We start from the raw sequence: 26,896 nt of genomic DNA on the forward strand, positions 1-26,896 counted from the left end.
CCCCATTGCATTTAAAGGTGAGTATTTCTTTACTAATACAGGTTGTTCTGTGTGAAAACCCATATAAAGATGGAACTTTTTTGAGCACTGCTCTTGGGAACAGAAAGTACCCTGGCACTAAGTTTATATTCACATAGTATTTTAAGATAAATTTTGTCTCTAAATCTTAGGAAAGCTTTTCAACTGAAAATTGAATGTGTTTATTTTCTAGCTAGAAGCTAGTTAGAAGAGGCTTTAGAAAAAACAGTGCTTGCGATTACGTCTAGTCCTGGTGTTCTGGTGTGGACAGCATTTTGCAGTGAAGAGGAGCATGTCTCCAACTCCGCTCTAGGCCACAGCTTTGAGCATTAGACAACGATGCGCACACAGGGCATGGAAGCACCTGTGCCACACCAGACACGTGGCAGCAGGTTTCAGTGTCATTTGTACACGCTGCGACCTCTAAAAGCCTGTGGAAAATGGCATCGAATGAGTGGAGTTTTCTATGTGCTTCATTCTATGAACTCTCAGCTGTTAGTCAAGATGTTGACAATTCAAGCATGCTAGCCCCTATGCAGGAGGTAGACTTGGTGGTTTGCTTCCATAGACATTGTACATCACCTTGGAAGACATTGTACATACCCTGCCTTAAAGGATCACTGTGAGTTAGAATTGACTCAGTGGCAGTGGGTTTGGTGTGGTTTGGTTTTGAAGAGATTTAAGTGATGTCAACATAAATTCTCATTAATTCTTAATGTTTGAATTTCCACTTTATCAGCTACTAAGTTTTAATCATAAATATAAGAATGTTTTCAGAGTTAAACTAAAATGTTCAGAAGCTCATGCCTATTAACTCAAGAGTACAGAAGATCATTTAAAATGAATATAAAACTTTTAGGTAAGATCATTTTTTAAATGATCTGAATTAGTATGACAGATTTGTGATAGTAAAAATTAATTCTCTGATTTGGGGAATAATCTATACACTTAGTAAACAATCAGGCCAATATTTAGAGTGAGAATAGGAGTTAGGTCCACTGTGATTAGATTTTTTTCCCCATAAAATGGGAAATGCATGCACGGAGGAAAAGAGATAAAAGGAGTCGTTTTCATGGATGTGTTTTAGACCCTTACCAACTTCTGGCGGTGAGTGTGTCGTATTCCGTGTATTTGCTGGCTGGCGTTGGTTGAGAAGGGGACCTGGAGAAGCAATGTGCCACATCCGTTGTCGGGCTCTCGCAGCCGCAGGGAAACAGTTCTGCACTGGGTTACGGGGCCCTCGGGACTTCCTTGCTTGCTAACTCTCCTTCCGCTTCTGCAGGAGAGCACAGTTTGCCTTTGTGGGAGTTGGGAAGTGGTGCGCCATATACAAGAGGGCTTCAGAAAGTTTGTGGGAAGATTCCATTAGCTTCCAGTTAGACCTTTGCCGTGCATTTTTGGTAGCCTCCTCCTGTGTGCCAAGGCTATGGGCCAGGCGTGCCACCAAGAGCAGAAACATATTAAGACGATTTACTGTAGACAATGATAATCATTGTCTAAATAGGATCTTTCTGGAAATGATACTATGCTTATACATATGAATACAGGTTCTTTAATAATTCTGTTAAAGAAGTCATTTTCTGCAAATAAAGAGCAACTGTGTTTAATTTTGTGGTTGCCAGTGGAGGTAGTTTGAAGTCGTACCTGGGGTGATGTGGTGACGGCCTACCAGACGTGGCTCTCTCACACCCCGCTGTGCACGGCCTGGCGGGATGCACTGGCAACTCTCCAGACCCCTGTTGTCAGGCCTGACAAAACTCCCAATGTGCCTCTCATATGTCATGCCAAGTGCTAACCACAAGCTCCCTGAGCTGTACCCCTAAAATTGTGGGGTTTTAAAAAGTCTGAAAAACTAAACCAGCATGATTTATTACCTTTGTCCTTTCACAGAATATCATATCAAAGTATGCTGCAGTTTAAAAAATGCCCAATGTTCTCTCACATGACAATATTTATAACACAGCTTGATAAGAAGTGGGAGTGGGACATGATGTCCAGAGTAAAGCCAGATGTTGTCAAAGACAAAGAAATGGAGAGAAATCTTTAGAGGATAGCAACAAGGTAAGACGGTGGTTTTGCCCTTTAAAAAAGTAATCAAATGCTAAAACCTTAAGGACAATCTCTTTCTGGCCAGATTTGATTTTTAAGCCTGCCTTCTGTGGGCCAAGTGTTTTATATCTAAGCTTGCCTAGTTAACAGTGTAGTCAACCAAAGGTTTTGCAGGTCTCGTGAGGTATGTGTATAATGTGCTAAGTGAATGTTCCGCACGTACCTATTTCAGATCATCTTGTTTTTTATAGCCGTGAGAACAGTGCATTCAGACCTCTGCTCTGTTGGTTGTCTAAATTTATGGTATTAGATGATTATTTTTATTACCCCTTGGAATAACACATAATGTATGCATTTTATTTATCATCAGCCACAAATATTCATTTGATGTCCACTGTGTCCAAAGATAAATATGATAAGGTGATTGATGGGTGACCCCTGCCCACTCATCTGTATGAATGAGACTTATCCATTCCCATCCCTCCTAGAATAGACCTTATGTGTTGGGGACATAGAACAGGAGATTGTCTGAGGACTGGGAAAAACCACTGGATTACAGGTAGGCTATTACATAGAGGATGTAGCAGTCATTTTTAGTGGAATTGCTTTTGAATTCTTAGTTACCTGCTTTGTTTGGGCCATTTTCTAATCCACTGAGGTGGTGTACCATGAAATTGAGGTGTGACCCTTAAGAATGTCTGGATGTGGGTGCTAGGTTCAAATCCCAGTGCTGACTTTTATTAACTGCATGTCTTTTGTCATGATACAAAATTTCTTTCTACCTCACTTTACTTACCTATAAAAAGAAAATAATATACTAACCTATAGGGCTTCATGGTGAACTAAAGGAATGCATAAAAAGCATAGAAAAGTACTGGGTTGGTGCTTGTACAATCCACTTTAAATTTTGGCCTTAGGCACTTCCTTGTCTCACTCTTGTCCTGGTCCTGTTATGAAGGGTCTGTAATTTCACTCTCCAAAAGTAAGGAACCCTGGTTGTGTAGTGGCTACAAGTTGGGCTGCAATCCACATGGTCAGCAGTTTGAAACCAGCAACAGCTTCTTGGGGGAAAAACTGAGCTTTCTATTCCTGTAAATAGTTAGTCTTGGAAACCCACAAGACATTACTATAAGGCAGCATTGACTTGACGACCATGAATTTGTTTTTCCTTAAAAACCAACTCACTGCATTGGAGTTGATTCTCACTCCTTGGTGCCAGCTGTGAATGCTTCTTGGTTGCTGGCATGTGAAAGGAAGCTAGCCTCCCACAGCCAACTGGGTTCTAAGAAAGGGTTGTACAATTAAGAAGAAATAAAAAAGATAAAGAATATAGTGTGCTCACCTCCATGGGGTCAAGATCAAGAGAGAGAGAGTGAACGTTTTCTTTCACTGACTTTTATAGCCTTGTGACATGCAAGCTGTCCTAGCTGCAGGCAACCACATACATCACAAGGTGGGCAGTGTCCTAACCTAGATGTCCCTGAGTTCTTTGAGTAACCTGACACCAGTGCTAAGAGCAGGTATAAGGGAGGTGACTGACCCCTGAGCTGGGAGAATGCTAGCAACATGTCTGCTCCTATAGATAAAGGTTGCCGGCTGCATAGGAATCAGCCATGTGCTTATAAGAAGTAACATTAAAGTAGCACTATTATGGGAGGATACTGTAGGGATGATTTTTAATTCAGAGAATGTGACTGGGACTCTTCTCCAACTCACAAATGTGAAGGCCTCCCTCCACCCAGAGTCCTTCCTCCCAGGCTTCTTAATCATGAGTAAACTCGCTTCCTGGTTCTCAGTTTCTCACATTTCCCCTTTTTGTTGTATGTTTTAAATTCAAAAGGACCAGTGAAGCCACATGACTTTTTTCCCCCCTTATACTGTAGAACCCCGGACCTTGATGCTAATCCATTCTAGAAGGAGCGTCGAACTGGGATGCAGTCAAATTCCGAATCAATTTTCCCATAAGAAATAACTGAAAACAGATTAATCTGTTCTCATCCACCAAGATTTTACCCTCATCTTGCCTTTTTATACAAAATATTACACAGAATTTTCCAAGTAAATAGTTAAATAATATAATTTAAATAAGAAATACAACATTAAAGTTTTTACGAACTACAGTGTGGCCCATACCTTGAGACTGATGAGGATCTGGATCTGTGGGCACAGATGTGGAGAGGAGGTGTGGAGAGAGAGTCATTGTTTAGAAGGGGAATTCCCTTTCTTAAAATAAACTGGTAGCTGCATTTCAGGAGTTTTCCCCCTCTTTGCCTTTTTTCACTAGGACCTGGCTGGCCCTACCACCACCCCCCTTCAAAAAAAAAAAATCTGTCTTATGTGGTCTGCTGTTGGCATTTCCTTAACTGTTTCTAAAAGAGTTTACTAAATTATTATCAACAATAACAATCACACAGTTAACCAGCTCCTTCTCGTGATTACTCTTTTCAAAAGCCTTTCTTAGAATCCATGGTTTTTAATCTGAAAACGGTACAAAAAGCCACAAAAATCAATTAAATTATAGCAAAACACTTGGAACACAGCTACAAAAGGTTTAAACAATGTGCACTAACAATGCCAACTAATGTCAAGTGACCAAAACACTAACAGCTTGTGTTTAAAAAAATTTGTCAGATTCCGATGTTTTGTTCAAGCTCTCATGCAAAATTTTCTGGACACTTCAAGGTGAAGTCCGAGTGTGTTGAGCACTAATGCGGTCGAGAACGAGAGTTCTGCTGTACTCCTTAGTTTTCTATGGAAGCTGCATGTGATTGTGATGACAAATTATGACAATAAGCAATGCAGTCACACTAGAACTTCTACTGTGTGAAATGCTTTGGACTCAGGCACGTGGGTCAAGCTCCTCTAAACCATCTCACAAGTTTTGAATTGCAGTAGAGCGAGGGCATGCTTTTAGCCCATCCTTATGTGTATTGAAAACTTTCTTTTCAATCTGATGAACATCTAAAGAAGTGTTTCCCTTATCTGCCTGCAAATGCTTTCTAATTAAAACCCAATAATGCAACATTTCATTCTCTGGACAAGGAGCTACATAGAAATTGGTAATATTCCAATCACGTGTTAGCATCAGTTGGTGCTGTAAGCTCATGACTTGGTCTCCTAAACACTGGACCATTTGTTGTAGCTTGGCCACCTTTCTTTCCAGCTTGTCGTCCACCTTTGCCTGAGTGGTCCAGGGTTTGTGTGAGTCTTCCTGCCAGTTTTTCACAAAATGTTCAGTTCTCTTTTTTTCATACCAGTGTCTCTTTCTTATCGTTTGGCCTGCCATTTCTTTGATGGGAATGGAATCAGGGTCAAAGGGCTAGGTAGATTCTTCCTCGTCTCCATCATTTTTCTTGCTACATGGTCATTGCACTCTTCTAAGGGGGTCCATTTGTCTTCTCCACCATCTGAAAAAATATAAGCATAACTTCTGCCCCTAGACATTAGTAACCCCGGCTCCTATATTACGTAGCCGTGTTTCCACCAGATCTTCTCTGGATCGACTTTCTCTGTGGTGGTAGAAAAGTGTTTCTCTTTCCTAGTTATGTAAACCTTTTGGAAGGGAAAAAGAATTTAGAGTTAATGATTCTAAATGAAGTTTATCATGCACCAAATCTCCCTTGGTCGTCTTCCCTTTCTGTTTTAAGAATTGAGCTTTGGGGTGCCGTGTGCCCTGAAGGTCCTGAGGAATGCCTGTTGATGAATATTCCACCCTGGACAAAAGCTGCGAAACCTTTCGCCACTGTCCGTCTTCAGGTGTGTCGGAGTGCCCATCACAGCGAAGCAGGCTAGACAATGGCTGATGACATGCTTGTGGAGTCAGTAGGCATCGCGGATGCCCACAAAAATCCTGAGAAAATATCTATGGAAACATGTACCACTCCCAGGCCTCCAAATGAGGGTCTTTAAGTGGATTAATTCCATCAGGTCCCTTCCTAAGTGAGTTTGCTGAGTGAGTGCGTTTTTTGATGATATTTGCCTGACGTGGGCCCACATTAGATCACACCTTTGTCTTAGGCTAGCAGTGTTGTGTAAATTTTGATGCTGAGCTTTTGGGAGTATGAGAGTAGTGAGTGCCTTTGAGTTAACTTGTCTGCAGTAGCATTTCCCATAGAAATTGGCCCTGTCAGCTGCATGTGTGCCTTTGTGTGCCCAATGAAGAATGGATGGAGGAGGACCTTATTTGAGTCTTTAATGTGAGGAATAACTTACCAGTGTCAGAGTACGGATCGGATTTTAGTTTTGCTGTTTCAATAAAAGAACAGACTTGTACAGTATGTGCTGAATCACTAATTATATTAATCGACTGCTTCACATCTTTGAATGATAGAGTGAGAGCAAATATTTTTGTCTTCTGAGCAGAGGTATAACAAGTTTGAAAGGATTGAGAGGAGGGACCACAGTAGGCTGCAATGCCATTGCTGGAGCCATCTGTACTACAAAGTGGGGGCTCTCTCTAGCACAGCGGTTCTCAACCTTCCTAATGCCACGACCCTATAATACAGTTCATCATGTTGTAGTGACCCCAACCATAAAATTATTTTTGTTGCTACTTCATCACTGTCATTTGCTACTGTTAAAAATCATAATGTAAATATCTGATATGCAATTTTTAGATTGTTACAAATTGAACATAATTGAAGCATAGTGTTTAATCGCAAAACAATATATAAATATGTATTGTGAGATATTTATTTCTTTTTAAAAACATTTTATTAGGGGCTCATACAACTCTTATCACAATCCATACATACATCAATTTTGTAAAGCACATCTGTACATTCTTTGCCCTCATCATTTTCAAAGCATTTGCTCTCCACATAAGCCCTTTGCATCAGGTCCTCTCTTTTTCCCCCTTCCTCCCCACCACCCTCCCTCATGAGCCCTTGATAAATTATAAATTATTATTTTGTCATATCTTACGCTGTCTGATGTCTCCCTTCACCCACTTTTCTGTTGTCTGTCCCCCAGGGAGGAGGTCACATGTAGATCCTTGTAATTGGTTCCCTCTTTCCAACCCCCTCTCCCTCTACCCTCCCAGTATCGCCACTCACACCCCTGGTCCTGAAGGTATCATCCACCCTGGATTCCCTGTGCCTCCAGCTCCTATCTGCACCATGTACAACCTCTGCTCTATCCAGACGTGCAAGGTAGAATTCGGGTCATGATATTTGACGGAGAGGAAGCATTTAGGAACTGGAGGAAAGCTGTGTTCTTCATCGGTGCTACATCGCACCCTGACTGACTCATCTCCTCCCCTAGACCCCTCTGCAAAAGGATCTCCAGTGGTCGACAAATGGGTTTTGGGTCTCCACTCTGCACTTCCCCCTTCATTCACTATGGTAAGATTTTTTTTTTGTTGTTCTGATGATGCCTCATACCTGATCCCCTCGACACCTCATATTCACACTGGCTGGTGTGCTTCTTCCATGTAGGCTTTGTTGCTTCTGAGCTAGATGGCCGCTTGTTTACCTTCAAGCCTTTAAGACCCCAGACACTATCTCTTTTGATAGCTGGGCACCATCAGCTTTCTTCACCACATTTGCTTATTCACCCGCTTTGTTTTCAGCGGTTGTGTCAGGAGGGTGAGCATCATAGAATGCCAATTTAATAGAAGAAAATATTCTTGCATTGAGGGAGTATTTGAATAGAGGCCCAACGTCCTTCCGCCACCTTAATACTAAACCTATAAATATAGGCACATAGATCTATTTCCCCAACCTCCTATATATATTTGCATATGTGTATGTCTTTGTCTAGACCTCTATAAATGCCCTTTGCCTCCCAGCTCTTTCCTCAATTTCCCTTGACTTTCCTCCTGTCCCACTATCATGCTCCATCCCCACCTGGGTTTCATCTATACCTCTTGGTTACATTACTCTTGATCATGCTTTACCAGGCCTGCCACACCCTCCTCATCACCAATTTGGATCACTTGTTGTTCCCTTGTCCCTGGGTTTGTTAACACCACTACCTTTCCTCCCACACCACCCCCATCCCATGTCCCTCCAGAACTGTCAATCCTGTTGTTTTTCCTCCAGATAATTCAGTCAACCTATCTATTCAGACAGACCTGCGGAGATAATAACATGCACAAAAACAAGACAGAGAAAAACCAAGCAACAATATACAACAAAACAACAACAAACCACTGACAAAGAACAAAACACAACAAGAAAGAAAAGCTTGTAGTTAGTTCAAGGATCATTTGTTGGCCTTTAGGAGTATTTTCCAGTTCAGTCTGTTGGGGCACCACGCCCTGCCCCCAAAGTCCACTTTCAGCATTCACTGGGGACCTTGCCGCTCCATTCCCTTGCTGTTCCGCTGCACTCCCCCAGTGATTTGCCTCGGTGTAGTGGGATCAGGTCGGGTGCAATTCCCACAAAGTGTCTCCAGTGATGTCCCTTGCAGGGCCACAAGTCAGTGAGGTATGTCATGTCTCATAGTGGGGCTGGCCATGTGGTCCTCTCTGTGGACTGGCTGCTCTAATGGGGTCATCACCCTCAGGGCCTGGTGGGCCAGGATGTGCTCCACTCTCTCCTCCTCCCCCTTCATCTGCTCCCATGCTCTCCGATCAGATATATCCCTCTCCAGGCGCTGCAGATTCAATGTCATCCTTTGAAATAAATTCTTCTGGGGGGAGGGGCAGGCATCCACTTAATATTTGGTACTAGGCCCAGCCTCCCAGACCTCTCCACTGGTTCCCTACTCCATGCTGGAATGTTCCATTCACACCTTGAGGCACTGGGTCGAAGTCTGGTCTCTCTTTCCCTGTGCAGATATAAACAATACCCTCCCCTTGGGTTGGTTAGCGCCCCATGTCCCTGTTTCCCTTTTCTTCCTCATATTCATCCTTTTTGTCCCCTTTCCTCACCTCCTTCCCAGTTGTCTACCATGGGCATCCCTGAATTTGATCTGGTCTCTACCATACTATATGGTCCTCACCCCAAGAATGTTTGTATACAGTAGCTTTTTCCCTATGCCCATTTTGCATTTTTTTAATGTTTACCTCATTAGGCTCATGTTGTACTTGTTCTTTTGTGCCTGACTTACTTCGCTTAGCATGATTTCCTCCAGTTCTTCCCATGCCACTATGTGCTTCATATGTTCACTGCTTTTTAGTGATGCGTAGTACTCCATTGTATGTATATACCACAGTTTTTTAATCCAATCGTCAGTTGATGGAAACTTGGGTTGCTTCCAACTCCATGCAATTGTGAACTGTGCCACAATGAACACTGGAGCACTGATGTCTGGCCTTGGTTTGTTTCTTGCCTCTTATGGGTACATGCCCAGTAGGGGGATTGCTGGGTAATATGGTAACTCAATTTCCATCTGTTTTAGATATCGCCAGATCGATTTCCATAGTGGCTGTATATACTTACAAGTCCACCAGCAGTGGATGAGAGTTCCTGTCTCCCCACAGCCCCTCCAACACTTGTTGCTTTCTGATTTTTTGAATTGGGCTACCTTTGAGGGTGTTAGGTGGTACCTCATTGTTGTTTTAATTTGCATTTCTCTTATGGCTAAAGATCAGGAACATTTTCTCATATGTTTGTTGACCATTCGGATTTCTGCCCCTGTAAAACTTCTCTTCAAGTCCTTTGCCCACCTCTCAAGTGGGCAGTTAGTTTTTTTCTTTTTGAAAGCCAGCAGCGCATTGTAGATTTTAGTAATAGGCCTTTGTCTGATATGTTATTGCTAAAGATGTTTTCCCAGTCCATGGACTCTTATTACTCTCTTGGTGAATTCTTGTGAAGTACACAGGTGTTTTATCTTCAGTATATTCCACTTGTCAATTTGTGCCTCCTCTGTGTTTGTGTCTTTCCCTATTTCTGATTGCCTATGTTCTCAAGTTGGTCCCAATTCCCTCATTGATGGCCCTAATAGTTTGGGAAATATTTATTTGTAATGACAAATAAAATTTTGTCTTGAAGCATGGTGTAGCATGGGTAACAGTCTTAATGCCAGGTACGGCTTAGCTGCAAGTGAGCGGACCCGTCTAGAGAGGGATAGAGGAGCAGTGTCTTGGTTCCTACCTAAGATCATCAGAAATATGTATTTTCCGATGGTCTTAGGTGACCCCTGTGAAAGGGTCGTTCGACCCCCATAGGGGTCGCGACCCCCAGGTAGAGAACCACTGCTCCGACAGCTTGTGGGAGGAGACCATGTTAATTTTCCAAGGAATATATTTTAGAAGATCCCCAGATCTTCTCTTAGGCTAATTTAAGTTCCCATAAAATTTAACTACCGGTAATACTATTTTTATGAAATTTCTCCAGGTTTTCAAAGAGCTTTCATTTGAACTGGAATAGAAGGCAGAATTATGATGTAGCATACCCACTCAGTAGTCAACAGTGATGCTGGCCTTTGGTGTTCAACTCTGCTATTTGTTCCCAAAAAGGCTAAAACACCTTAGTGCCTGTGTTGCCCTAGCATCCTCACTCTAGAGGCCTATCTGCTTGGACTAGCTTCCCAGTGTGCATAATAGGTGTGTGAAAAATAACAATTTTATTTGGATCAATGCAGTAAATCTTTCCCTGGATGATGCCTTCCTCTACAAACTGTAGCTTGTGGCGAGCTTCAGGGGTGTGCTCTCTAGGGCTGTCTAGCTGTGGGAAAGGGCTGCTTGGAGGGTTCCCATAGGCGGTGTAATGGAATTTACAGCTCTCAGGTCTGTGGACGTTCTCCATTTGGCAGATTTCTTTCTCATTACAAACATGGGGCATTCCAAGCACTGAGTCTCTGCGATAGGGCCTTTTCTCAGCTGCTCTTGTACTAGGTCATGTAGGACCTGTCACTTTTCACTGTTAGGGTACCACTGTTGTATCCATATGGGGATATTGGACTTCCAAGTTAGTTTAATGGGTGCAGGCTTTATAATAGCAGTCCCAAATAAAAATGTGAATATCCTAGACCATGACAGTCATTTTGGGGAGTGGCCTCAATTGGAGACGGATCTCCCTGTTCACTTTTTCCAAAGCTACATCCTTTTAATCTATATTCTTCATTATATTTTGTGCTATGGAATTCTATGGGGGGGGGGTTGTACAGTTTGTCTCCATACTGCTGTAATAGATCCTTCCCCCATAAATTAATTGAGGTAAGAGTTGCCACAGGCTTTAATGAAATCTGTCTTTCAGGGCCTGTACATTGTAGGATCTTGCCACGTTGTCAAACTTCCTCCTGGCTAACCTCTGTTTCTCCCATCCTAAATTTAGCATTTGTAAGTGGGTGAGCCTTTGGCCATTGTCGGTGGTGCATAACCAAAAGGTCAGCTCCTGAATCTAAAAGGCTTGAAAATCTATTTCCTTCCATTATTAACTCCAATGGGCGTTCTTGTTTGTTCACAATAGCATTCCCAAATATCCCATGACCTCGGGATAGATCTGAATCCACTGGCTTTTCTTCACCAGTGGTGTCGGCTTATCAATAGGAACATAAGAAAGCAATAATAATTGGCCTATGCAAGCTCCCTTTTTCATAGCCCATGGCACTTCACATTTAATCACTTCCCTAATTTCCCCTTCATAATCCTGATCGGTAACCCCAGTAACAACCTGAACACCTTGATATTTCAGTTGGATCTTCCTTGAAAGCCTTATTGTTCCTTTGGGCAGCAGACCTCAGATACCAATTTTAATAATTTCTGGTTTGCTATTTGGTATTAGCTGAACTTCTTGGCTAGTTAATGCTATGGATGACTTCCCTCTGGTGGGGGGACTGAGCCCGAGGCCTGACTGGTGCTGAAGGTTGTGTGTGCTGAGATGGGCAGAAACTGCATGCATTTCACAGCTGGTTTGGGTGGGACCCGGGGCATGTCCTGCTCCTGTTTTCCTGGACGGGGTAGTGTTTACTGAAAGAACTCCTTTGCTTTTGAATCTCGAGGGGGCACTTATTTGCCCATTGATACCCCTTCCTGTAGTGGGGGCAAAGTCTGGGTTCTCTGTACCCCAGTCCCGGCCCTGTTCTGGGCTTTTGACCCAGGCCCTGGTCTGCTTTAGCACCCGATGATGGGTGCGCACTGTGGGCACTGTCTTTGAAAATGACTGACTTTCCTGTAGCGGAAACATTTCCCTTCAGGCTTGGTATAGTTGGCCATAGCAGCTGCAGGAAGATTCAGCTCAGCTTCCACCACCCTGCAGGTGTTAAGATAGTTTCAAGATGTGCCCTGTTCTGTAGGAACAGTCCTGATTGATTGACATTTTCAAAAGCTAAGGTATCTCCCAGACTGTGGGCTGTGCCTGTGTTACTGACTTTTGCACATAGCATCCTGCAATCGGCACAAACCATCTGTAGAAGATTCATCATTTCGCTGCCTTAGAGCAGTGTAACTGGGCTGTTTCTCTTCTTGTGGCTTCATTTTTTTCCTAGACCCACAGACAAACCTCACGAATCTGCGAGAATGCCTGTTAATATGTGGCAGTTGTCTCCATGGTAATAGCCCCAGGCCCTCAGGACTGATTACTCCTATAGTGGTACCACGACCTGCGAGCTTGGGTTTTAGCTTCTTAAAACCACTAAAGTTGATACTGTAAGTAATCTGATGGAGAAAGGCAAACCTTCCTTAAAGCTTTCTAGTCAGCGTCAGCTAATTATTTGATCCTGCTACTTACGAAAGGAGAGTCAGCCCCATAATGTGAAACAGCTTGTTTGAATCCCTTAACAGCCTGAAGGGGAAGGCACTCTCATGAGGTTTCCAGAGTCCTTGCTTGCTTTCTGCATTGGCGGGCCTCTGGACAACACTATCATGGAAGATTCATGTAGTATCCACATCCCCTTGCTCTGCAATTCCTCTCTCTCTCTGAAAGTCAAGGCGCTGACTTCGTGCCCTCACGGATCTCTTGTACTGGCTAACTCTGTTTATTTGTGGTTCCCAGTCCCCTGTGCTCATTCCTCAGGGGCACGGGCATTGGCCAGGAGGCTTCCTTCTGAATCGATTTAGCTTTTTCAGGTTTTTTTTCTAAAACCTTTCCCCCTGTTTCAGATTCATTCGGAATGACTTTTGCCTGCTTTTGTAACCTTGGACAGTTTACTTCAGATATTTCACTACCATGATGATCTTCTTTTCTTGTGCTCTCTGCAGAGGTGCTAATCTAAAGTCATTTTCATACATGCTCTCTTTGCATTTACAGCTCCCTTCTCCCAGGTCTCTAGGTGAAACATGCCTTCCTCGGGGAACGTGGATTGTGCTTTTCCACTACTTGTAGATCACCTCTCATCTTTGTCCTTGTTATCCCTGCAGTCTGGGTTTTTTCAGTAGGTGGGTGAGAGTAATACAGGAAGTTTTAGATTTACTTTTACCCTGTCCCATTATTGTCTCTAAATATTTAGTAATCCCTTAACTGCACTCTCACTTCAAACTTGGTCCCCAATTCGCTTCACTGCCTGATGAGGCTGCACAGCCATGGCCATTGCATGGGGTTAATTTCTCTCTTCCAGGAGAACTTGCACTAAGTTCCTGTTTGGGTGGTCATTTGGGAGAGGAAGCCTGCCTCCCACGACCAATTGGATTCTAAGGAATGATTGTACAATTAAGAAATAAAAAAATAAAGAATAGAATAAAGGAGGTGTGCTCACCTTATCCATTGGGTCAGGATTAAGAGAGAGAGCAAATGTTTGTTTTTTCACCAAGTTATATAGCCTGGAAAAGCAGACAATTACATACAGAACAAGGTGGGCAGTGTCCTAACCTACATGTCCCTAAGTTCATTGGGGAGTCACCTAAAACTATTGCTGGGGGCAGGTGGAAGGGAGGTGACTGTCCCCTGAGCTGGGAGAACAATAGCAACATAACTGTTCCTGTAGATAATGGTTGCTGGCTGCATACTAATCAGCCATGTGCTTGTAAGAAGTAACATTTAGGGTAGCATTATTATGGGGATGATTTTTAATTAGGAGACTGCAATTGGACTCTTCTCTAACTCACAAATGTGAAGGCTTCCCTCCACCCAGAATCCTGGTCTCCCAGGGTTCTCAATCACGAGCCTAGGGAATTTGTCCACATGCACTCTCTTCCCAGTCCTCAGTTTCCCTCACTGGCAGAAGACAATAGACTCTTGAGTCAGAGATTAAGGACTTTATCTCCAATGGCAAAAGCAGTAGGCAGAATGTCGTGTCTCCATGCTTCTCCTTGTCCCAGAGGGGCCATGCAGGCTCCCTAAACAGATTCCCTTGCATTTGGTGGCTTACATTACAGGGGAGGGGCCCTATGTCTGGGTAGCTATCGCACCATCTCGAGTACTCTTAGTTTCTCCCTCGGGGATGCTCACTGGGAACACAGCCCTGGAGAAGGACCCGGATGAAGGTGTTCCAGCCTTCCCAAACCCAGTAAGGCTTTGCGGGAGTGCTCGGAGCCCCAGGTGGATTGCCAGGCCCAACAGTTATGATGAAGACCATTCATAGATTGTACCGTTTTAAAGCTAGCAGACGTCGTCATGGTCTGAGTGCTGCCATGCCTCTTTTGGCCTGCTGACTGCAAGGCCAGCAGGATGACATCACCAGCCACTCTGAGCAAGAGGCTTTCTACTCCCGTGCTTCCTGGCCCCGTTTCTACCTTACAAATCCGGCTAGACCAGAGGATGTGCACTGGTACAGATAGGACCTAGAAACACAGGAAATCCAGGGAGGATGATCCCTTCAGTACCAGTGGCGAGAGTGGCGATACCTGGAGGGAAGTTGGGGTAAAAATGGGGAACCGAATATAAGGATCTATGTATAACCTCCTCCCTGGGGGATGGACAACAGAGAGTGGGTGAAGGGAGACATTGGACAGTGTAAGATATGACAAAATAATTTATAAATTATCAAGGGCTCATGAGGGAGGAGGAAGCAGGGTGGGTGGAGGGAAAAGGAAGAGCTGATATCAAGGGCTCAAGTAGAAAGAAAATATTTTGAGAATGATGATGGCAAAATGTTTTGAGAATGATGATTGTACAAATGTGCTTGACACAATGGATGGATGTGTGGATTGTGATAAGAATTATACGAGCCCCCAATAAAATGATTTTTTTAAAAAGAGTTATAGTCAAACACACTCAAAGGGACTTGTTCTATATGGTCACTGTGAATTGGCATCGACTCGATAGCTGAGTTTGTGTAGAAATATATTGTGAACCAAATACCTAACTGTGTTGCTCACCTCCTCTTTACCTTGTACCCATTGGTGAAGGAAATTTTTGCCTTAATATGATGGGGATGGTTGACCCCATGGTCTCTGATGCTGAGCAGATGAGATCAGGTCACATACACTCACAACCCAGGGGAGGAAGTCACCTCCTAAGGCAGAGCCACTGAGATCAACTCTTGGGAACAGAAGCAGCAGGCAATGTGGGCCATAGGCTTTGTGTAACAAGAGGGTGAGGAGACACCCCCCCACCCCTCCCCCTGCTGGAGGATGTGATTAGCTTGTTTGCATAATTCCATGAGCTATGGGGAACTGAAGCTTGCTACTACTCAGGGAGAGGCAGGCACTTTGTCTTATTCCCTTGCTAAGGAGGAGGATTTGTTTGGGGGAAATTATCCACGAGTACAATTGGGAGTAGAGGAAATCATGGTTAGACCATGAAGTCCCTCCTGATTTCAGATATCAAAGCAACTCAGTGTTAAAGGTTTTCTAGTAACCACAAGAATAAAATTAAAGTAAAATTAATTCCAATAATACATTTTACTTAACCCAATGTTTTGAAAATATTAACATTTCAGTGTTTGATCTGTATAAAACAATGAGACATTTTTAAATCTGTTTTTTTGTAACAAGTCTTTGTGTGAAGGCAAGTTTGGCTAACCGTGTTCCTGTTCTCGCCAGTCTCTGGAGACTAGTGGCTGCTGTCAGGCAGCTCCTTCCAGTGCTGCAGTGTGTCTAGGGCTACAATAATGAAATCCCTTTAAAGAGCAGAAATTTATTTTCTTTTAAGAACAGATCTAGAAACTAGAAGTCCAAATCAGGCCATTCTTCTATCCTAGCCTCTGTGACTGAGTAATGTTTGGTGTTTCCTGGTTTGTAGCTGCATCTTCCCCTGGAGTCTGATCCTTGTGTCTGTCATGTTCAGCTCTCTGTGCTTGTCTTCCTCTTTTTTAACCCACTGTTCAGGTGATAATAGGAACTGCCCTACCTGGTGTGATCTTGTTAACTAGCATCTTTCAAGGTCATATTCACAGGTAAGCCTATTAGGAGGACTACATATTTATGGATCGAACGTGATTCAGTTTTTTAACTATTACAAAAGTATATTTTGAGAAATAAATAGTTGTTTGAAAAGCAATTTTCAGTTTGAATTGCACAAAAGTTGGTTTAGAAAGACTAATGCTGAAAAAAGTCATGCACCGGTCCACCTATGTTTACTTTTTGCATTTACAATGTATTTTCATTCATTGAAATGCATGTTCATTCATCTGTATTTCTTCATTTTATTCTATCATTTGCATACATACTGTAGTGTTTTCCTCTTTTCTAGAGAGTGGAAACACGTTGTTCCGGCCCTGACAGACTTTACATTCTAGTGTAATTGTTACATAACTGCATTGTTTTGGATATTCCGTAGGGGGGTTAGTGCAATTATTTAATGCTGTTCATTCAGAAGCATCAAAAGAATCTTGATGAAAAAGAGAAAGAAGCTGGAGGCTCTGTTAGAAAGTGTGCTAAGTTGATCACTACCGTCTCCAAGAAAGATTTCATCAGTGTTCTCAGAGGAATGGATGGAAGTACAAGAGAGAAGACCTCAAAAGCCAGACAGGCCATGCTTTTTATATAAAATTCAGTACATCAGAGGCTTAGCTGTTAGACTAAGGAGGTTTAGGGTGAGAAAGCACAAGGTAGAATATTAATTTTAAGTTTATTCAATTTCCTATCTGCCCACAACCTAATTTCTTAAGAGTCGGAACTTCTCCATTTCATGATGCTTTACGAGTATGGAAGTAGTCCGTTATGGTTACCATGTCCCAGGACACCCATAAATGCTGGTAAGTTCTTTAGAGATAAGGCTGGTCTCTCCTACCTCAATTCCTCTTATTTCATCATTTTGGAGACTACCAGCCTAAGTGAGAGCTAGAGCGCCTCCTCCGTTTCATGTCATCGATCGCCATCCCCACAGTGTAATATCATTTACCCCACTCAGACTCTGTTTTCTGTTTGTATTCTGTTTTACAAAACACTTCTGAACTTCGGGTGAATGCTATTCTCTTGATCTCAGATTGTTGATCATTCTAAGAAGTACTACCTCCCTAGGGTTGTTGTTCCCCCTTAGAGACTGGTCTATTGCTGGGATGAAAATTAGCCTCAAGTCTGAGTTCATTCAAGACCTGAAGTGTGACTGAGGGCCATATCTCGGGGGTTCCATTATGACCTATAAGGCAGGTCTTTTTTTTTTTTAATGATTTTGGATTTTGTTCCACATTTCCTCCCACTTTGTGCAGCACCTTCTAAAGTGATGCCTTGAGGAGCAGTCAGTTAGTTGTTGGTGGTAACTGAACACCATCTACTTCTGGTCTCTGGAGGTGGATGTTTGCTTGGTTAATTCATTGGATGAATTGTTTCCATGCATCTCGAATTTCCTTCATTCATCTTTTTTTCCAATAATGAGAGACCAATAGTGGTACCTTAGATGTCCACTCATGATCATTTAAGACCCCAGTCACTACTCTCCAAAGAAGGATGTTGAGCATTGTCTTTGTGGACTGTGTTGTACCAGTTGACTTTGGTGTGTCCCCCATGAGTCAACTCCAGGAATATAACCCCAGAAGTAAAACACCTCTCCTCTGTGTGCTGACTGGGGGAGTTTTATTAATCTGCTTTCAAACACATTCTATCTGAGAAACATCTTTTTACATTGCCAGATTAATGGTCAGGAAGAACTCAATGGAGGCAGAATTTATGGTAAATCTCAAACTGGAATAGACTCCCCTGGAAGAGTGGTCTTCTCCAAATTAAATGCTTAGAATTTGAACTCTATTACACCTTAATTTCTGCCTTGTATCCACACAGCCTTCTCCCTGCTCTATGTCACTGCCTTCCTGTCTCCCTTGTGAGGACAGTCATCACTGGATTTCAGACCTACCCTAATCCAGGAGGGTGTCATCTCTAGATCCTAACCTTAATTACATCTTCAGTTCCTTCTTACCCTCATAAGGTCACATGCTATGTGGAGGGTCTGGTGGCAGCATCACTGAAGACCGCAGCAGACATTTCTTCTGTTTGCACAGCTTACTCTGCCCGTGTTTGTCCATCAGCCTTTGGAAGCTGGTGCCTGGTCCATTGGAGTTATGGGCACCTACCAGAGAGATGTGCTGAATTCGTCATGTTTACATAATTTATAGATGCCTTCCCCCCCCCCCAACATAAATACTCTGGAATTTCCTTTGTTTTCTCTCTTTTGTCTCTCACCCCGCTCACTACCTGAAGCTCCTGTGGCTCTTTCTCAGAAACACCTTCCAGGCTTGGATCTTCCTGCAGTCCCTTTCCTGCCTGGCCTCCAGCAACAAAAGCACGTGGAGGCTATTGAACCAGAGCCATTTAATTCTTTCCCCACCAGACTCTGTTGTAGTTTGTTAGTGGGTCTGTATTACACCTAATTTCCTATTCCTTTCTGTAATAGTGACTCTCATGGTCTGTGTCTCTTTTTGGTTAGCTAATTCCCTGGCTTTAGATAAAGGGCCAGCACTAACCTTTCTTTATGCTGTTAACCTAAACCCCTTTCACCACATTTCCTTTGATTTCCGGTTCCCTACAAAGCTCACCTCCCTCAATAAATGCATCAATTTAATGGTCTCACTGTCTCTTGTCTCTGAAGGACCTTACATTTTGGCAGGGAAGCTGCTAGGCTAGAACTAGAGTGGCACTTTCCCTTTATCCAGCCACTGAAGTCCCCAGCAGCCTTCCTGGACCCCTTGGAGTGAACTAGTAAAGAGATCTCCAAGTCCAGGCAACCCCAGCACATTTTCCTTCACCTTTCTGAAAAGGTCCACATACCAGAAATCTTAGCTAAGTCAGAGGGCCTTCTCAGTCCCCGGGGCGGGTGGTAATTCTTCCGTGGGAGCATGCTCTCCTGTTTTGCTTCCTCATTCAAGGGAGCTCAAATTTACACTCAGCTTTTTAAAATGGGTTGTAAGCATTCTAAGCAATGGTATGACACACCATTGGCAAACCTCAATTCACTGGGTCTTACATCAATTTTTCAAAAGGGAAAAACTGACTCTCCCCTGTAATGTGTGGCCACAGTACAAACTGGACAATAACTCAAGGTGGCCACCCAGTGGCACTCTTGATTTAAAAAGTATTCCTGATCTCAATAATTTCTGTTTAATTTACAAATTATGGCCTGATGTTCCTTATACCCAAGCTTTCTCGTTCATGCTCAACCTCATCTATGCTGGAATCGTGCCACTACACAACTTCTACTGGTTCAGGAATGTCCCTCTCTTAGACCAGGATCAGTTTTTGATACATGTGATCACACTGAGCCGCTAATTTCAGTGCCTATTGTCTCAGCCTAAACTCCTGGCTTTCTCCCTTCCCCTTACAGCCCCTTCAGGTCTTTCCAAACCCCTGCAGCCTCCCAGTGGCCACACTGATCTGATCTCTCCTGCTATAGTGTCAGCCTTAAAATCAACCTTTTGGGCTCACCACTCCTTCCCACTCCTGCCTTGTCTCCACCACTTCCAAGCCTAGGAGCTGTAATCTGATACCCCCTACCCTGTTACCTCACTCAACCTCTACCAAGACTCCTCCCTTCCCCATACCAATAGTGTCTGCTCCTCCCACCTCCTCCATCACCAATTCCCCTCCTACCATGCCATGTTCTTAGACATCTGACACCTCTCCTCTGCTGCCTGCCTCATCTCCACCTCTCACCCATTCAGGTCTCTCCACAGAGGCAGCTCCTTCAAGCCTGAAGGATCCATGTCAAATGCAGGCTCCCCTCCCACGCCCCCTTTTCCCCTCCATGAAGTTTGGGATCAGAGTCTAGTAGAGGTTTACATTCCTTTCTCTTTAAATGATTTATCAGTTTTAGAGAAAGTTGGCAGATACTCGTATTAAAGAATTGAAAGATCTCACTCATATGAACTCACCTGGCATAACGTCTATATAACTTTACCAATTGCCTTGAAGTTAGGAAGATAGTCTGGATAGCTGTACAACAGAGAGCAATGAAGTACACGCCCAAACCAGGACAAACCTGGGGGCGTCAATGCAATCCCCAGATGAGACCCTCATTGGAATTCTCAGACAGGTCGTGGGGACTGCATTCTGTGAGATGATATGATTTTGTACTGCATTGAGAGCTTGCAGAAAGCTGAAAATAAAGCAGTCAGTTATGACAAAATTAGGGAAATAATTTAGGTACCATATGAAAATCCTACCAAATTTCACATTTTTTTCAGAAGGTTTACTAACATATACCAAGGGAGATCCTACTACTCCAGAAGGGATCATGGTACTTCACTCAAATTTCTCTCCCCTTCAGCTCCAGACACTAAAAGCTAAAGGATTAGACCGTGGCCCCCACATGTCACAGAAGCTATTCTCAGTGCAGTATTCAAAGTTTCCAACAAGAGAGGGGATCAGGGGAAGTGGCCAAGGGAGAAGCTCCATGCCAAATGCTAACAAGTGCCCTCCGGGGCAAAGTGGGTGTGTCTAAACCAGTTAGTTACTGGTCCATGCATATTTGTGCCACCAGGACCCTGCTCCAAATGCTCCCAAACGGGGCATTGGGCAAATGTGTGCCCTAATCTGCCTCCTCCAAGAAGGCCATGTCCACACTGCAAACAGAAAGGTCACTGGGGAAATGACAGAGTGGGTGGCATAGTTTATCCCACTAGACCTCCGGAGCAACGTGCTCAAGGCTCCTCAGTGCCAGAGCTGCTTGACTTAGCCATGGAGAACTGACGGTGCCCAGGGCTTAAGGCCCCCATGAAGATCACCCATCCGGAGCCCAGGGTAACTTTCATTGCCTCGGGTAAATCCATTTCTTTTAGCCACTTACTCAGCCTTACCTGAACACATGGGGAGAACTTCATTAGCGTTCACCCAGACTTTAGGACTCTCAGATATACCTTCACAACTCCTTATGACATGACCACTTTTATGTAGTCGGTATAATGTGCAATTTATACATCAAACCCTGGTTCTCCCAAATTGTCCTATTCTCTTACTAGGAAGAGAGAACTGTGCTAAATTCAAGCAGTGGTCACTTTGCATTTACCAGAGGCCTCACTGGCCACAGACAGGGTACCAAGTGTCCCCCACCCAGGTCCACCTTTCTCTCCACTTTGTTATCTATCTGGGAGTCCAACCCACAAAGAACTGCAGTTTAGGGTATACCGGCCCCTAACACATCATCACAGGTCCGGTAGATACAATTGTACAGCGATAATAAGTAAAGATTATAGTGAAGTCAAAGAGAGAAAGGAGATTGAAATAATGGAGTTAGACATATTTCATGATAACAATGATCACCGTAGCCTCACCTGGTGGTCCACATGGAGAGAAAGACATATTTACTGCTAACCAAGGATTTTATATTCTCTGAGGACATGTAAGCCCCTAATTACAGGTGAAGACATACGTCACAGGAAAGGGTTGTGCTATAGGTAATACAGTAATGGGAGGAGGGTGATCTAGGGGTATCCATGTAATAGGAAGAGGAGGGATTGGGGGTATACATGTGACAAGATGGGTGGATCCTAGATTCAGGATGGCAGCCTAACATTGGATGTCACTGAACCAGTTTGATCTGTTCTCTGCCTCACTATGGAGACCATTATCAGTAGGGAGAAAACTCCACCTACAGGAACCAAACCAATGACTACAAGCCTTTAGGGAGAAGTAGCCCATTGTCCTTAACAGCATGGAGCGGGGCCTGTCAGTGGTGGGACCAGACAGCGGTCTGGCAACTGACTGCCTTCAGGGAGGTAACTTGACAATCATTTATCATTTTCTGAAAGCAGTGTCCTAAGTCTAATATATATCTGGGGAGACGACTTGGGAGAAATCTTTCTGTTTCCCACCCTCCAGAGTGATTACAGCAGAGAGAAAGCAGCTTCTTGCTCAACTCCTAGCTCCTACAAAAACTGAGATTCCCTACTTACTGACTTCGCAGACCAGTTCAGGCTATCTCAGGCTCTGGACTCCCAATTTTCTTGTGTTAGCCGAACTTCTCTATGAAGCATCTAATGGCCAACTCACTGAACCTTTAGAACCAACAATATCCATTGATAAACTATGCAAAACACCGTAGATACTCATGTATAAGCCGAATTTTTCAGCACAAAACTGTGCTGAAAAACTGGGGTTCAGCTTATACACAGGTCAGTGGTACTCCAGCGAGGTGTAACATCTCGCTGTGCCCCCTTCCCCTCCCCCAGGTAACGGGACAAGCACCCGTTATCTTGCTGGTGATTGCCATTTCTCTGTTGTTCACTCAAAGCCCCACTAACTCTGCAGGGCTTTGAATGTTTGTTTACTCACATCTAACCAATCAGAGCCGTCCTATGACGTGGACGGCTCCAATACACAGAAGCACCCGTAGTGATTCACTTACGCCTGCAGCTGAACTGGTAAGGATGTGTCTGTGGCTGCGCTCCATCTCTCCCCTCTGGTCTCTGTGTTAATTCACATCCTGCATCCCCAGCCCCACACAGACTCCCCCATCTCCTCCCAGCTAACACGTCTCGTGGGGGTGTGGTGGGGTGGTTGGGGCATTACCATGAAACTTCTTTTTCAAAGTCTTGTTTAAAAATATTTAAATCCATTACCCCATTAATGTCTCAATTTTTAGTAATTTATTTTCATTTATTTTGATTATTGAAACTCACCAATAGCTTCTGCATTTCCCACCCTAGGCTTATACTCGAGTCAATCAGTTTTTCTGGTTTCCCAGGTAATCATTAGGCACCTTGGCTTCTACTCGGGTTGGCTTATATTTGAGTATGTACCGTGAATCTGCCCTGCCATCAGCCTCTGCTCTTTCTCTCCCCAATCTAACCCTCCCCTTCATTCTGTACATACATGAAACTTGTGGTATGGCTGTGGGACTTCTGGGCCAGGAAATAGGATCTACTTTCACTCCAGTAGGCTATTTATCTAAACAGACCCAACTGTACAGGGATGAGCCCATGCTTATGGGCCATGGCATCAGCTGTTCTCCTGGCCCAAGAAAGCTGAAATCTTACTTTTGGCCAGGCCACTTGCACTAAATCCCCTCCTCAATGTGTGGGATCTACTCTCCTACTTTGCTATATCAACCCTTACACACTCTTGTCTACAACTCTTTCATCTCACCTTTATTGAGAATTCAAATTCTATATTGCTGTCCTGCCCAACACGAAATCCAGCCACACTAATTCCCATTTCCTCGTTCCCACTCCAACTCTCCTGCACTGAAACCCTTGATCTATTTGCCACTCTGCTGCCTCACATATCTATGGCAGCCTTACCCAATCCAGATGGCACATGGTTCCCAGATGGAAGTTCAACTCTCATCTCTAAGGGTGTCTATCAAGCTTGCTCTGCTCTGCTTCGTTCCTCAGGGACTGTCCCAACAACACTACCTCTCCAGATGCAGAGCTTATGGCTATGATGTGAGCTTTAACCTTAGCCAAAGACAAAAAGGTAAGTATTTACACAGACTCAAAATATTATTTTCATATTTTACATTCTCATGCTGCTATATGGTGGGAAAGAGGATATATGATGACCAAAGGAGGGTCAGTTACGATTGGTAACCAAACTCAACAACTTCTATAGGCTTCCACAACAGACAGCTATTCTTCACTGCAAGGGACACCGACAGTCCAATGATCCCACAGCAATAGACAACAACTAGGTAGACACTGAAGCCCAGAAAGCTGCCCTACAGAGCACGCACAATTTACAACTCGTAGCCCTCCCTCCTATCTCCCTCAGTATTGTCCTGTAGAGAAACGGGAACTCCTTTTTAAAGGGCTCAATTCAAAGATGGATCATGATGGAAGGCTGATATGCCTTACCAGACACACAGCACTGTCCATCCTCACTGATGTGCATAACACACTACATGTGGGGTACCATCCTCTTTGGCAACTAATGAAACCCATCTTTTCTCCCCCACGCATATCCACGTTGATTCAACTGATCACAAAAGGATGTGCTATTTGTGATTAATAGCATGAAAAGATAAGTCCTTCTGCTAATGCTAATTTCTTTTCTTTGTCTCCATAAGTTCTTTTCTGAAAAAAATTCCTGTATTTTGGAGGAACATGCAGCAGTATTTAAATATCTTTTATATTTCTGTGTCTCCAAGTGCTTTGAAATATCATTCTTCCCACCATGCAAAATAGAAAATTCACCATTACATTTCTCACATTTTACCATGTAATGGCTTTTGGGTTTTTTAATAAAAAGGAAATTCACTTCTTAGATCATCATTGAATTTGCATGCTCTTTTCTTATTCATTATGTTAAAATCTAAAAACAAGAATTAAAAATTATATTATAAATTATTATATACATATTGCTTAAAAACACAGCAAGTGGGTACATAATTACATGAACATATTTTATTGTTAGTTTATAAATTAAATTAATTTGATTGTTATAACTATATTTAAAATTTATTTTAATTTTAATCCTATATTTCTTTCTAAATAATAACAATACTAAATTGTATTATTTTTTCTCTGAATTTGCTGTAACGTAAGTCATGTCACTTTGAAGGCCGGCGCTAGACTTTTTTGCGCCACTATAAAATATAAATAATATGAGTACTGTCTGCTAAATTCAAGAAAATTTATGTCTTTATGAAATAAATAATTACTTAAAGTATCTGATTAGCTGATTTGTTGACATCACTTGTTTAACTAGCCCTAGCATGCAGTACGATGTGTATCATCTGAGAGACGGTTACAAAATGTTTTCGTCGTTGCCAATGCCAAAAAATGCCAATGTTCATTAAGTCCAAACAATGATGGTCGAATTCTAACAATTGATCAACAATGCCAACTTTGATAAGCAGTTCTGATTATCAGTTCTCAAAATTTATTTGTTATTATTAAAGTTTAATATTATAAAGTAAACAAAAATAATGTAAAACTCATATCCTGGTGAAATAGTCACATGGCAGTAGATGATCTAAGAGGTGAATTTCCTTTTATTAAAAAACCAAAAGCGATTACATGGTAACATGTGAGAGGTGCAATGGAGAATTTTCTATTTCGCACGCGGGAAGAATGATATGTCAAAGCGCTTGGAGACACAGAAACATAAAAGATATTTAAATACTGCTGAATGTTCCTCCAAAATACAGGAATTTTTTGGAAAAGAACTTATGGAGACAAAGAAAAGAAATTAGCATTAGAAGAAGGACTTATGGTTTTCATGCTATTAATCACAATCATTCCTTCAGATTTATGGACTGTACATCACAAGTTGTCAAAAAGTTAATCAACCAAAATTTGCCTGTGCTAGAACAAATTCTGAAGCAATTATGTGTAATGTGCTTTCCCCTTATGCATTTTCAGAATTGAACAAAAATCTAAAAAAATTAATTTTAATCCATATATTCTGATGCATCTAATCATAAGGATATAACATTTACAACCATTAGATGTTTTGATTCAGAAACTGGAATAATTAGAATTTTAGATTTTGTTTCTGTGCCATGTGAAACTTCTGAAATAATTTTCAGGTCCATTATTACTATTTTGGAAAAAAAACAATTTAAAACAAAATGTTTGCATATTGTGCAGACAACCCGAATGCAAATTTTGGAGGAAAGGCAAGAAGAGGTACAAATAATATTTTTTATAAATTAAACAAAAACCTTAATCAAAACATTACTGGTATTGGGTGTGCAGCACACATAATACATAACACCATTCAAATAGCTGCTGATTTGTTGCCCATAGATGTGGAAAATATTGTTATTCAAGTATATTCTTATTTCTATATATACACTGTGCACGTTGAAATGTTTAAAGAATTTTGTGAAACTGTGGAAGTCGAATATCAGAAAATACTTGGATACAGTTAAACGCACTGGTTAGCTCTTTTGCCAGCTGTCAGAGAATTTTGAAAATATACGATCCTTTGAAATTCTATTTTCTATCACAGGATAAATGTCCTAGAATTTTAGAAGAGTTTTTTGAAAAAGAATCTTCAAAAATTTGGCTACAGTTTGTACATGATCAAGCAGCTCTTTTTCAAAATACTATAAACCTTAATGAAGGTGACAACATTTTGGTAATTGAAGTAGCAAATGAAGTCAATAATTTAAAATTTCAGTGTCATGAGCGGCTAAAAAATAATTTTCTTCCGTTAACTATCCGTAATAGTATAAGCCAGCAAGGAGAACAGGTGCAACAAATGGTGCAGATATCATGAGTCACATTAAAAAGTTCTATAGTAACTGCATAGATAATTTAGAAGAGTGGACGGGACCTTACAATGATATTGAACATTTTCATTGGGTTACATTAAAACAAAAACTTAATTAGAATATGTGCAAAAATCATTCAATCACATTACTCAAAATTTCCCATATAGTAAAATTTCTGATAATGATCTTTTTAATGAGGTATCATTATTAAAAATATATTGATAAGGAAAAGGTTAAATGTTGGGTATCAGCAAAAATCATAATAGAGGACAAATGGTTAGAAATAGCTCATCATTTTGAATTAAACCATGTTCTATACAATAATGCACTAAAAACTGTGGAATACACGCTGTTCTTACCAGAAACTAATGCTGTGACTGAACACATTTTTTGTATGGTAAATAAAGTGTAGACATCAGAAAAATCACAAGTGTTGAGACTTTGAAAGCCATTTTATGTGTGAAATATAATTTAACAAA

The 26,896-nt window shown here is 42.2% G+C and overlaps 1 protein-coding gene across 1 annotated transcript in view; it reads left to right on the plus strand.

The window, feature by feature from the left end:
- The window catches only part of RRP15 (ribosomal RNA processing 15 homolog), a 79,033-nt gene extending 62,213 nt beyond the window's left edge, over positions 1-16,820 (plus strand). Inside the window, 4 exon segments of the mRNA XM_075542587.1 lie at positions 408-410; positions 1,982-2,087; positions 16,611-16,639; positions 16,641-16,820. Of these exon segments, the coding sequence (XP_075398702.1) occupies positions 408-410; positions 1,982-2,087; positions 16,611-16,639; positions 16,641-16,820 (318 nt within the window).
- Positions 16,821-26,896: the final 10,076 nt, after the last annotated feature.

Source organism: Tenrec ecaudatus, chromosome 1 (genome assembly GCF_050624435.1).
Source record: "Tenrec ecaudatus isolate mTenEca1 chromosome 1, mTenEca1.hap1, whole genome shotgun sequence".
NCBI lineage: Eukaryota > Metazoa > Chordata > Mammalia > Afrosoricida > Tenrecidae > Tenrec > Tenrec ecaudatus.